The sequence below is a fragment of the Apodemus sylvaticus genome, chromosome 1 (assembly GCF_947179515.1).
Source record: "Apodemus sylvaticus chromosome 1, mApoSyl1.1, whole genome shotgun sequence".
NCBI lineage: Eukaryota > Metazoa > Chordata > Mammalia > Rodentia > Muridae > Apodemus > Apodemus sylvaticus.
Window position 1 is genome coordinate 193,662,063 of NC_067472.1, and position 13,935 is coordinate 193,675,997.

The 13,935-nt window shown below is 36.1% G+C and overlaps 1 protein-coding gene across 2 annotated transcripts in view; it reads right to left on the reverse strand.

Annotated features, from left to right (window-relative positions):
• Positions 1–13,146, reverse strand: part of LOC127683393 (probable alcohol sulfotransferase) — a 41,909-nt gene extending 28,763 nt beyond the window's left edge. For both annotated transcript variants that reach the window (XM_052180607.1, XM_052180597.1), the window contains exons 1-3: positions 12,999–13,146; positions 11,749–11,957; positions 8,070–8,196 (exon numbers count right to left, since the gene is read on the reverse strand). In XM_052180607.1, the coding sequence (XP_052036567.1) occupies positions 8,070–8,196; positions 11,749–11,957; positions 12,999–13,134 (472 nt within the window). In that variant the 5' untranslated portion in view covers positions 13,135–13,146. The remainder of the gene's footprint in view (positions 1–8,069; positions 8,197–11,748; positions 11,958–12,998) is intronic.
• Between the last annotated feature and the right edge of the window lie 789 nt (positions 13,147–13,935).

The following is a 13,935-nucleotide window of genomic DNA, read 5'->3' on the forward strand; positions in this document are numbered from 1 at the left end:
AAGGACATAGACGCATAAGCATATTTCCACCTCTAACAACAAAATAACAGGAAGCAAAAATCACTTTTCCTTAATATCTCTTCCTATCAATGGATTTAATTCTCCAATAAAAATACATAGACTAACATACTGGATATAAAACAGGAACTAACATTTTGCTACATATAAGAAACCCACCTCAGTGAAAAAGACAGATATTATCCCAAAGTAAAATGAAGGAAAATAATTTTCCAATCATATATTCCCAAGAAACAAGCTAGAATAGCCATTCTAATATTGAATAAAATCAACTTTCAACCTTAAGTTACCAAAAAAGTAGCAGGATACTTTTAGTACACTTCATACTCCTCAACAGAAAAAGCTTCAAAGAAGAACTCTCAATTTTGAACATCTTTGCTCCAAGTGCAATGTCACGCACATTCATAAAATAAACTTTACTAAACTTCAAAGCACACATTACACCTCACACAATAATAGTAGGAGACTTCAATATATCACTCTCATCAATGGAGATATCATGGAAACAGAAACTAAACAGAGAAATAGTTCAACTAACAGAAGCTATGAACTTAACACACACACACACACACACACACACACACACACACACACACACCACATTTCATACTAAAACAAAAGAAAATACCATCTTCTTAGCACCTTACAGGACCTTTCCCAAAATTGGCCATATAGTCGATTACAGAAAAGGCCTCAAAAGATACGAAAAGATTCATATAACCCCATGCATCCTGTCAGATTACTACCTACTAAGGTTTGTCTTCAATACCAGTCAAAAAATAACCCAGAAAGCACACCTTCACATGAAATTTGAACAACACCCCACTCAATGATAACTGGGCCAAGGAAGAAATAAAGAAAAAAAAATAAAGACTTTTAGAATTTTATGAAAATAAAGGGAGGACATACCCAAAACTATGAAACACAATGAAAGCAGTGCCAAGATGAAACGTCATAACTCTGAGTGCCTCCAAAACAGAACTGGAATGTGCAAGAATCTTGTCCGCACATCTGAAAGCTCTAGAACAAAAATAAGTAAATACAACAAAGAAGAGGAGATAGGAACAAATGATCAAATTCAGGACTGAAATCAACCATGTAGAAACAGAAAGAACTATATGAAGAGTCAAGAAAATCAGGAGATACATAAACCCCTATTCAGTCTAACCAGAGAGCAAAGGGACACTATCCAAGTTAACAAAATCAGAAATGAAAAGGGAGATACAACAAAAAAAAACCAAGGAATTCCAAAAATATCTTCAGATCATACTACAAAAGAGTATACTCATCAAAACTGGAAAATCTAGATGAAATAAAATAAATTTCTAGACAGATTTCAGGTACCAAAGTTAGATTAGGATCAGGTAAACCATATAAACAGTCCCATAACCCCTATAATCATTGGTAGACTCCCAGTCATAAAATGCCCAGGACTACTTGGATTTAGTGTAGAGTTCTTTCAGGTCATCAAACAAGAACTAATGCCAATACTCTTCAAACTATTATACAAATTAGAGAAAAAAACACTACCCAATTCATTCTATGAAACCACAATTACTCCAATATCTTAACCAGATAATGACTAAACAAAGAATCTTCAGACCAATTTCCCTTATTAATATTGATGCAAAATATGCAATAAAATTATCAAAATATGAATCCAAGAGTATGTCAAAATGACCATCTATCATGATCAAGCATGCTTAATCTCACAGATGCAAGGATGTTTCAATATGTGGAAATCCATCAACATAAATCCCTATATAACCAAACAAAAAGAAAAAAATGGCATGATTTTCTCATTAGTTGGTTAGTATATCTATAACAAAATTCAACAGCCCTTCGTTTTAAAAGTCTTGGAAAGAACAGGAATTCAAGGCCCCTACCTAAACATAGTGAAAGAAATATACAGCAAATCAGTAGCCAATATCAAACTAAATGGAAAGGAACTTGAAGCAATCTCACTAAAATCATAGACTAGACAATGCTGCTTACATTCTATTTAATACAGTACTCAAAGTCCCAGCCAGAGCAATTGAACTACAAAAGGATGCCAAAGGGATACAAATTGGAAAGGAAGAAGTCAGAGTATCATTATTTGCAGATGACTTGATCATATTTTTTGGCTTTTTTTTATTTGTTTTTTTTTGTTTTGTTTTTGTTTTTTTTGTTTTTTGTTTTTTGTTTTTTTTTGAGACAGGGTTTCTCTGTATAGCCCTGGCTGTCCTGGAACTCACTCTGTAGACCATGATGGCCTCGAACTCAGAAATCTGCCTGCCTCTGCCGCTCAGATTGCTGGGATTACAGGCGTGTGCCACCACTGCCCACCTGATCATATATATTTTAATTTTTGTTTTATTTATTGAAAATGGAAGTAAAGGGAAGTAAAAATACTTTATGACAAAATTAAAGAGTTACTTGGAAAATATTTCAGATAAACACGTTAAGATTGACATTTTTCATGGAAAATTAAAGAGTAAAGTGGTGGACATGTAAAACATTGCTAAACTAATTGAAATATGGGATAAAAGCATTCTATGATATAATTGAAGATTTACATGAGAAGTATTTCTGATAAAATTGTAGAAAATGTAGAAAAACATGTTAGAATTGACGATTATCAAGGAAATTATATAGATAAAATGGTAGGATAAAGATAATTCTAAGTTGATTGAAAGTGTAATTATAAACATTTTCAGATAACATTGAAGACTTACATGGAAAATATTAGTGGTAATATTAAAGAAATAGACAAACATGTTAAAATTGACTATTTCATGAAAATGTTACATATAAAATGTTAGAAATAAAAACTCTTTCTAAATTAATTGAAGGTAGAATTAGAAACATTTGTGATAAAATCAAAGATTTACATTGAAAAATTTTCTGATAAAATAGAGGAAGTATTTTAAAAGACAATAAAATTGAAGATTATCATGAAAAATAATGCAGATAAAATTGTAGACATTAAAACATGAGTGAATTGCTTAAAAGCAGAATTACAAACATTTTCTGATAAAATTGAAGATTTACATGAAAAATATTTCATTAGTCTATGTCATTTTATTGGGGAGATGCATCCATTGTTGTTAAGAGACATTAGGGAGCTGGGCGATGTTGCCACATGCCTTTAATCCCAGCCACTTGGGAGGCAGAGGAAGGTGGATTTCTGAGTTTGAGGCCAGACTTGTCTACAGAGTGAGCTCCAGGAGAGACAGGGCTACACAGAGAAACTCTGTCCCCCCATCAAGAGAGAGAGAGAGAGAGAGAGAGGAGAGAGAGAGAGAGAGAGAGAGAGAGAGAGAGATTAGGGAATAGTAATTGCTGTTTACTGTTACCTTATGTAATTTTAATGTTTGTGTGGGTATCTTCTTTTGGGTTTGTTGGAAGAAGATTCTTGCTTTTTCTAGGGTGTAGTTTTCCTCCTTGTGTTGACATTTTCCATCAATTATCATTTGTAGGGCTAGATTTGTGCACAGATATTATGCTATGATGATTGAGAGTTTTGCTGGGTATAGTATCCTGGGCTGGCATTTGTTTTCTCTTAGGGTGTGATTGAGGTCTACTTAGGATCTTCTAACTTTTATTGTCTCTGGTGAGAAGTCTGGTGTGATTCTCATAAGTCTTCCTTTATGAGTTACTTGCCCATTTTCCCTTACTGCTTTTAATATTATTTCTTTGTTTAGTGAATTTTCTGTCTTGTTTATTATGTGCTGGGAAAAATTTCTGTTCTTGTCCAGTATTTTTGAAGCTCTCAAGGCTTCTTGTATGTTCATGGGCATCTCTTTCTCTAGATTAGGGAAGTTTCCTTCTACAATTTTGTTGAGGATATTTACTGGACCGTTAAGATATATATCCTCTTAGATAAAAATATAAATAAAATTATATATAATCCCTCAGTTTGGTGGATATTTACTGGACCTTTAAGATATAAATCCTCTAAGATAAAAATAGAAATAAAATTATATATAATCCTTCAGTTTGGTCTTCTCTTTATGTCCTGGAGTTCCTGGAGGTTTTCTAGCTTCATGCATTTTGCATTTTGACTGTTGAGTCAATGTTTTTTATGGTATCTGGGGAGAAGACTCATTGAACATCACTAATACCTGCTGAGGTATTAGATACTGAAGGATGGTTGGTAGTAGGAAGTCATTGTCTTCACTTGTTTACAAACTGAGATCCCTACTAGGTCTTAATGGATATTTTAACCCCAAGGCCTCACAGAAAGTTCTAATCATGGTTATAGTAATGGGTCACAAATAAAGAGATAAGAATGTTTTAAAAGAGGACTGTAGGGAATGGAGGTTAAAATGGCAGAGGGAGATTAGAGAGGGTGAAGGGTTTCAGTAATCAAAATGTAATTCAAACATGTATGTAATTTTCAAAAAAACCTGATTCAATAATAAATTTGTATGAAAGCAAAAAATTCTTCAGATATACCAATCTTGGAAAAAGCAGTACCTTATTTTAAGTTATACTGCAGAGATATAGTAATTAAAAAGATCATTGCCCTGTTACAAATCAGACAGAGATTAATGGACTAGAAAACCAAGACAATATTTTAACACAAGTGAAGGCACCTTATGTTTGACAAAATGACAAGAATATACATGTGAGAAAGACAAGTTCTTCAGTAAGTGGTGCTTTGGAAACTCGATTGCTATGTGTAGAAGAGTGAGTTTAGATCTTATTTTCTTCGAACATACAGACACAGGCAGCCAGCCAGTCAGCCATAAGTACAGACAGACAGACAGACAGAGAGACAGACAGACAGACAGACAGACGGAAACACACACACACACACACACAAACAGAGAGAGAGAGAGACAGACACACACCAATCCCAAATGGATAAAGAACCTCAACTGAAGACTCAAATCTATGAAACTGCTAAAGGAGAAACTAGTACATAGCCAAAGCTGAGGACTTCCTGAATAGGACTCATGCCACTCAGTAAGCAAGGACAATAACGGAAAAGTCGGACCTTGCTAAATTAAGAGGCTTCTATAATCCAGTGGAACTCAATAGTAATGTAAAGCTGCAGGCTACAGAATCCATGAAAACCTTTGCCAGTTACACGTGTGCAGGCTACGTGTGTCTAGAGTCAACAAAGAATTTTTAAAAAATCACCATCAAGAAAACAAACTGGAGTTTCTTTTCTATTAGCTTCAGAGTGTCTGGCTTTATGTGGAGGTCCTTGATCCATTTGGATTTGAGCTTAGTACAAGGAGACAAGGATGGATCAATTCGCATTCTTCTGCTTGCTGACCTCCAGTTGAACCAGCACGATTTGATGAAACAATCGGTACAGGGAGAAAGTTTCTGAACAGAACACCAATAACTTATGCTCTAAGAGCAAGAATTGACAAATGTGACCTCATAAAATTACAAAGTTTCTGTAAGGCAAAGGACACCATCAAGAGGACAAATCGGCAACCAACAAATTGGGAAAAGATCTTCACCAATCCTACATCAGATAGAGGGCTAATATCTAATATATATAAAGAACTCAAGAAGTTAGACTCCAGAAAACTGAACAACCCTATTAAAAAATGGGGTACAGAGTTAAACAAAGAATTCTCACCTGTAGAACTTCGGATGGCGGAGAAGCATCTTAAAAAATGCTCAACTTCATTAGTCATTAGGGAAATGCAAATCAAAACAACCCTGAGATTTCATCTTACACCAGTCAGAATGGCTAAGATTAAAAATTCAGGATACAGCAGGTGTTGGAGAGGGTGTGGAGAAAGAGGAACACTCCTCCACTGCTGGTGGGGTTGCAAATTGGTACAACCACTCTGGAAATCAGTCTGGCGGTTCCTCCGAAAACTGGGCACCTCACTGCCAGAAGATCCTGCTATACCACTCCTGGGCATATACCCAGAAGATTCCCCACCATGTAATAAGGATACATGCTCTACTATGTTCATAGCAGCCCTATTTATAATTGCCAGATCCTGGAAAGAACCCAGGTATCCCTCAACAGAAGAGTGGATGCAAAAAATGTGGTATATCTACACAATGGAGTACTATTCAGCCATTAGAAACAATGAATTCATGACGTTCTTAGGCAAATGGATGGTGCTAGAGAACATCATACTAAGTGAGGTAACCCAGACTCAAAAGGTGAATCATGGTATGCACTCACTAATAAGTGGATATAAACCTCGAAAACTGGAATACCCAAAACATAATCCACACATCAAATGAGGTACAAGAAGAAAGGAGGAGTTGCCCTTGTTCTGGAAAGACTCAGTGAAGCAGTATTCAGCAAAACCAGAACGGGGAAGTGGGAAGGGGTGGGTGGGAGGACACGGGGAGAGAAGGGGGCTTGAGGGACTTTCGGGGAGTGGGGGGGCTAGAAAAGGGGAAATCATTTGAAATGTAAATAAATTATATCGAATAAAAAAATAAAAAAAAAAAAAGAAAACAAACTGGAGCAAAATCGGTGTCATGGAACTCAATTTTCAAATACTTCAACATTATTATCCATCAGGAAAATGCAAATAAAAACTATTTTGAGTGCTTGTGTTTTTCCAGTAAGAATGGTCATTGCAAAAAAAATGACAACATATGTATGAAGCCTTAGGAAAAGAAAATCTAAATATAAAGGGATGAGAAAGGAGTAAATATAGGTAATTAGTAATAATGTTGAAACAGAATATATGGCTAATTGTTGTTTTAGTTTTATTTCTGTCATGGTGTTTTGGTTTTGGTGGTGGATTACTGATTGAATTGAGGTGATATTGAAAGAGCAATATTTAATGTAAAGCTTAACAGCTTCTTCTTGAATACCAATTATTATATATAAATTCATTAAGTTGTATAGAATTTGATTATCATTAGTGTTAACCAGGTTTGAAATGGTGATGAGCCCTGGGCCCAAAGATTTGTTGAATGTAAAGGAACAAATGGAGCCTAAGGAATATATTAAAGGGCTAGAGATGTAGGCAATTTAAGCAACACACATGCGATTGTGGGTTTTATCCCCAGCACAAGATAAGTAGAATATACAGTAGTACAGATTATGGTGTTTGTAATCCTTCAACTCAAGAGGTACCTGAAGGAGGAACCATGCTTGAGGTCATCCCTGGTTATACAGAGAGGTCAAGGCTAACCTAATATGCATCTCACTTTGTCTATTATTTTAAAGTCTCTAAGACTTGTTGCTTCCAGGAAGCCTATGGGAATGACTCTATTCGAAACTCATAACAGTAGGGGATATACAGCCCAAAGTACCACCTCATGTAGCCTGGTAGGTCTCCCTTTGTATGGATAAGGATAGCACAAAAGCTTTGGGCACAAATGTGTCCTACGTACAAGATATGTATGGACTGAGATGGAGCAGAGAGAATGGACAGTCAATTACTGCCCTAACTTGAAATATACACTATGGATAAGAAACAATCCATGACACTGTTACTGTTCCTGTTGCAGAAAAGAGACTAGAATAACTGTGCTCTGAGAGGACCTATACAACAGCTGAGTAAAAAAGATGTAGAAATCCACATCCAATTATTAGATAGAGTTCTGAGAGTCTTGTGGAAGAGTTTTGGAAAGTATTGAGGGACACAAACTGGTTAATAACTCCAGATGAAGACCAACAGAATTAACTAATAAGGACTTTTGGCACTGTCAGAAACTGAAACACCAACCAAAAAGCTATCATGAGCTTGACTTAGGACCCCTGGACATATGTAGCAGATGTGCAGATTGGTCTTCAGGAAAGTCTCCCAACAACAAGAGCTGGGGCTGTCCCTGAATCTTTTTCCTATTTGTGGATTCCATTACCCTACCTGGGAAGTCTTTTCTGCCTTAGTGGGAGAGGATGCACCAAGTCCTGCAGACAACTTATGTGTCACAGTTGGGAGATGCCTTGCGGGTACCTACCCTTTCTCAGAGGAGAAGGGAATGGGGAAACGAGCTGTTGGAAGGGGACATTGAGAAGAGAGGGATTCTGGATAATGGGATACAACATGAATAAATAAATTAATTAATGAAATAATTATCTATGAGTTTCCCACATCTCCCATGTTTCACAGGATACTCACCATTTCCTTTGAGGAACCATTCAAAATAAGTTTCCAATGACTCTGGATTCTTCACAAAGTTTGTCTTACCCCAGAAAAAATAAGCAGACACAAGAGCATCCCTTGGATTTCTGATGACATAGATCATCTTAAATGAAAAAAATGTAAATGAAGATCAACTATTATTCCTCCCCATTTAACTGGCATAATTTACATGATATCATCTTTATCCACAGGTTTGTAAATACATTTATTATTTTTATTTGGACAATATATATATATATATATATATATATATATATATATATATGTAAAAATCTATAGTCATAATTCCCCTTTTTAATTTTATTTGATTTACAAAAATGGAATAGGAAAATGACTAGCTCATTAATACTGTAAAAATAAACCCAAAACAAACTTACTCAACAGTTCTAAAGATCACAATAATAATTTGATATCCAACACCAAATGCCCAGCCTGTAAAATATACATACAAGTAACATTTTACTGACTGAGAAGGAAGTTCTGAAGTATTTAGGAATACATTGATTGTTTATTTAATTAGGAATATATATTGTATACATTAGAACCATGTAAATATATCTATATAGGCATACATAAACATATGAATATATTTAGTTATATATATATACATATATATATATATATGTGTGTGTGTGTGTGTGTGTGTGTGTGTGTGTATGTGTGTTTGTGTGTGTGTGTATGCAACATGAATAAATGAAAAAAGAAACCCTAAATTTGGGAGAGAGAAAAGAGCGATGGGTTTGGAGGGTGAAAAAAAAGGGGGGGGGAAATAATATACATAATTATATTTTTGTTGTAATTTCAAAACACAAAATAAGTAAAATGCATTTATTTTTAAAAAGATCTATTTATTTTATATATGCAAGTTTGTTGTTGCTATATTACAGTTGGACATGAGCCATGGTGTGAAAATTGGGATTTGAACTCAATGCCTCTGGAAGAGCAGTTACTGCTCTTAACTTCTGAACCTTCCCTCTATCCCCAAAAGTAATCATTCTTAATAAAATGAACTTTATATTTTGTACCAATTACCCTAGAACTCATCGTTTTTTACATTCAAAGATATTTATTCATGCGCGCTTGAGTGAACATGTTCATGATCATGCACCACATGTGGACAGAAACCTCCAGACATAAAAAAGGGGTTGGTTGCCCAATGACTAGAGTTGCAGACAGTTGTGAGCCACCATGTAGATGTTGGGAACTGACCTTGGGTCATTTGTAAGAGCATCCTGTACTTAAGAGTAACTCCTGAGCCACCTCACGAGATACTATAAGAGGTATTTTTAATTTTTTGTTGAATATTTTTATTTACATTTCAAATATTATCCACTTTTCTGGTTTCCTGCCTCCTCCTGGGAAACCACCCTTCCACTCCCATTTTCCCTGCTTCAATGAGGGTCTTCACTGACCGATCAATCCAATCATGCCTACCCAGCACAGCAAAAATTATTTTCAACAGTAAAAGAAGTTCTGGGGGAATCAATATCCCTGTCCTCATGTTCTACTACAGAGCAATAGTGATAAAATCTTAGTACAATGACAGGTAAGTAGAACAATGGAATAGAACTGAAGACCCAGTAATTAACCCACACACCTATGTTCACTTGATCTTTGGCAAATATGCTAAAACCATCCAGTGGAAAAAAGACAGCATTTTCAACAAATGGTGCTGGCTGAACTGGTGGTCAGCAGGTACAAGAATGCAAATCGATCAATTCTTATGTCCTTGTACAAAACTCAAGTCCAAGAACATCAAGGACCTCCATGTAAAACCAGATATGCTTAAATTAATAGAAAAGAAAGTGGGAAATAGCTTCAAGCACATAGGCACAGAGAAAAATTTCCTGAACAGAACACCAATAGCTTATGCTTTAAGATCAAGGATTGACAAACGGGACCTCATAAAATTACAAAGCTTCTGTAAGGCAAAGGACACTGTCAAGAGGACAAAACTTCAACTAACAAATTTGGAAATATATTTACCAATCATATGTTGGCTAGAGGGCTAATATACCAAATTTACAAAAAACTCAAGAAGTTAGACTCCGGAGAACCAAATAAAACTATTGAAAAATGGGCATAAAGCTAAGCAAAGAATTCTTAACTGAGAAATAGTGGATGGACTAGAAGCAACTAAAGAAGTGTTCAACATCCTTAGTCATAAGGGAAATTCAAATCAGAAGAACATTTAGATTACATCTCACAACAGTCAGAATGACTAAGTTAAAAAACTCAAGGGACAGTGGATGGAGTTGAGAATGTGGAGAAAGAGGAACACTCCTCCAGTGTTGTTGGGATTGTAAGTTGATACATACATTCTGGAAATCAGTTTGGTGTCTCTTTGGAAAACTGATTATACTACTTCCTGAGGATCCAGCTATAGAACTCCTGGGTATATACCCAGAAGATTCTCCAACATGTAATAAGGACACTTTCTCTACTGTGTTCCTAGCAGCCTTATTTATAATAGCCAGAAGCCGGAAAGGACCCAGATGTCCCCCAACAGAATAATGGATACAGAAAATTTGACATTTTTACAAAATGGAGTATTACTCAGCTATATTAAAAACAATGATTTCATGAAATTCTTAGGGAAATGGATGGAGCTAGAAAATATCATCATGAGTGAGATAACCCAATCACAAAAGTATACGCACTGATAAGTGGATATAAGCACAGAAGCTTAGAAAATCCAACATGTATTCCAAAGACAACATGAAGCTCAAGAAGAAAGAAGACCAAGGTGTGGATTTTGGTCCTTCTTATATGGGGTACAAAACACCCATGGGAGGAAATACAGAGAGAGACTGTGGAAATCAGACTGAAGGAAAGATAATCCAGAGACTGTCTGACCTGGGGATCCTTACCATATACAGTTAGGAAACCCAGACACTGTTGTGGGTTCCAACAATTTCTACCTGACCGGAACCTGATATAGCTGTTTCCTGAGAGGCCCTGATAGTACCTGAAAAATACAGAAGGTTATGCTCTCAGCCAACCATTGAAGTGGATACAGGCTTCCCAATGGAGGAGCTAGTGAAAAGACCTAAGGAGCTTAAGGAATTTCCACCCCCATGGAAGAACAACAATATAAACTAACCAGAACTCCCAGGGATTTAACCACCAATCAAAGTGTACATATGAATGGACCAATGGCTCCAGCCACATGTATAGCAGAGAATGGCCTGGTAGGACATCAATGAGAGGAGAGGCACTTGGACAAGTGAAGGGTCATTGCTCCAGGGAAGGGGAATGCCAGTTGAGGTAATTGGGCCCGGGTTGGTGGGTTAGTGAGCGTGGAGACACAGAATATTGAAAGGGGATAGCATTTGAAAAGAAAACAAAGAAAAAGTCTAATGCAAATAAAATATTTGAATGCTTTGAAATTAATTTGGGAATAATGTAGACTATAACTAATAAAGCAAATTAGGAAATATTTCAAAGGGAATGTTAAAAAAAAAAGCTGCCCAGGATCAATGTGTGATGTTTTACATCCTGGTATTCTAATGTAGTCTGATTAGGGAAAACATCAGCATCACCTTGTGCTTGAAAATCCCACCTTCACATTTCTGCAAGAGCTCCAAGACTTGTTAGGATAAAGTAAGTTCAAAGAAGATTTGCCTAAAGAAAATCTCAACCACTGGACACCGACCTTGGCCTTGGAACTGAAGAGAGACTTGGAGAAAAGTTGGATGGGAAGATGTGACCTGAAGAGCCGTGGTCCTTCCTTGTTGATTATTAAAGGATATCCACAGTTAGTCTCTAGCCAGGGTGAGCGGTCCCAGATGGGCACAGATTGAATCCACTTGGGATCCCCTTTGGTCTGAATCAAGCAGACAATCTCAACCAGCCAGTTTGTTCCTGGATGAAAAGGAAAAGTGACTTTTTTGCTCATTTCAACAGTTCTTGTAAAAAGGCATGAAGTAAAATAACTGCCCATACAATTCTGAGTGCTGCCCATTTTCAAGTACACAGACTTGTGGTGTTCAAAATGCTCACGTGATGTAAGACATGGCATATTCACATAAAATATTCTAGACTTCATTTTCCAAAACAGGTATCCTACAGTCAGTAAACAGCAACCTGCCAATGGAATATCTTCTCCAACCCTAGGACACCATCATTCTATATTCTGCTGGAATGAATTTGACTATCACAGATATATTCTACAGTGATATAGTCATAGCATCTGCCCTCTGAGACTTCATCATTTAATTTAGTACATTTTATTGAGAAGCATATATGCTGTAGTGTATTATTGAGTACTTCTTTTTGAGGTGAATAAATACCCTTGGGGATATTTATACTACATACTTGCATTTGTGTTTATGTGTTCATTTGTCAACAAATGTTTCTCTAGCTTTCTTTTCTGAGTTACTGTCTGGTTGTTTTTTCCTGCATTTCCACTACTTTTGGATTTTTGTGTCATTGTGCATTCAGTGTCAACAGTCTAATACTTACCCCATGCTCAGGGCTTTTTTTCATACAACCCATTCCCAAACCACTATGATGTTGTTTTTTGGTGTCTTGAGTTTTCATACTCCATTTCCTAGACAAGAGCCATGGCATTTCTACCTGGCAATCTCCTCTGCTCTGCATATCCTAACATATATGGTTTTAACTCTTGGTGTTATTCCCTCTGTTTATTCTCATCTCTCTCCCTCTTCTATATCTTACCCACATAAAGACACCAATGGTAGATTCTGCCTCAGGGTCCACTATCATTGTTCTTGTGTAAAAGGTAATAACCTTTGTCCATTTATGTTGAAATGGAACACACACAAATCTCTTCATTTTACATGTTTGTATACAGAGCAGTTTACTCATCACACAAAATAAATGATGATCAAAGGCATTACCTCCCTTCCATAATTCAGAATCAGTCTTACTGATGGTACTTACCTGACTTGGGGTACGTCAATATGATTACGTCTTCTTCTTTCACCATAAACTTATTACGGATATCTTCCAAAATTTCTTTTTGAACCGCTTTGTCAGAAAAAGCTATTCCTTCAAACCAAGTATATTCTGACATCATGAACCTTGTAGATGCTCTTGAGATTCCAGTTCTGGCTACCTCTTCAGCTTATAGCAAATACTGTGTGTTAAGATTTATAGTGCAGGCAAAGAATCATTAACATTCTTTCATTTGTTGTGAAACTAGCTACTGATAAGAAATAAATATTGTAACCCATAGTCAAAGGTTACTGTATTGAGCGATTTTGAACTCCTACAAAGAACATTCTGCAGCATTTGTGAGCCTGAGTTCATGACTCCCAACCAGAAACTTAGTAAGATGTAATAGGACATAGAAATGCAGGTTAATTTAAAATGTCTTCTAATAATATTTAGCTTTCAGAATGATTTTAAATGTGCAGAAAACTGACTGAAATCACACAGAAACTTCGCTTGGCAATTCTTTTTCTTAAAAATTGTGTTGATTTTTAGGAACTCATAGTACATTAACTGCCCTTATTCTTCAATTCAAAGCCATCCCTCCCTTTCCAATATTTATGATCTCTTCTTTAATATTTGTTGCTATCTATATGTGCACACATGAATAGTCAAGGAATGAGTCCATTCACTTGTACTAATATGTGATGTTTCCTGAGGTGGGATTTGAGATTGGAAATCAATGTGTGATTTCACCTTCAAATACAGCTTTTTCTCCATCTCTTAGCAGCCATTGATTCATAGAAGTATTTCTTCTTCTAGAGTAAAAGCATATAGAATTTCCTCAAGCCTCTTTATTCTGTCTAGTAGTGCCATTATGGTGGCTTGGTTGGGTAACTATTCTCTTAAATGGTCATGTGTCTAAGAGAGACACATTCTATCAGCC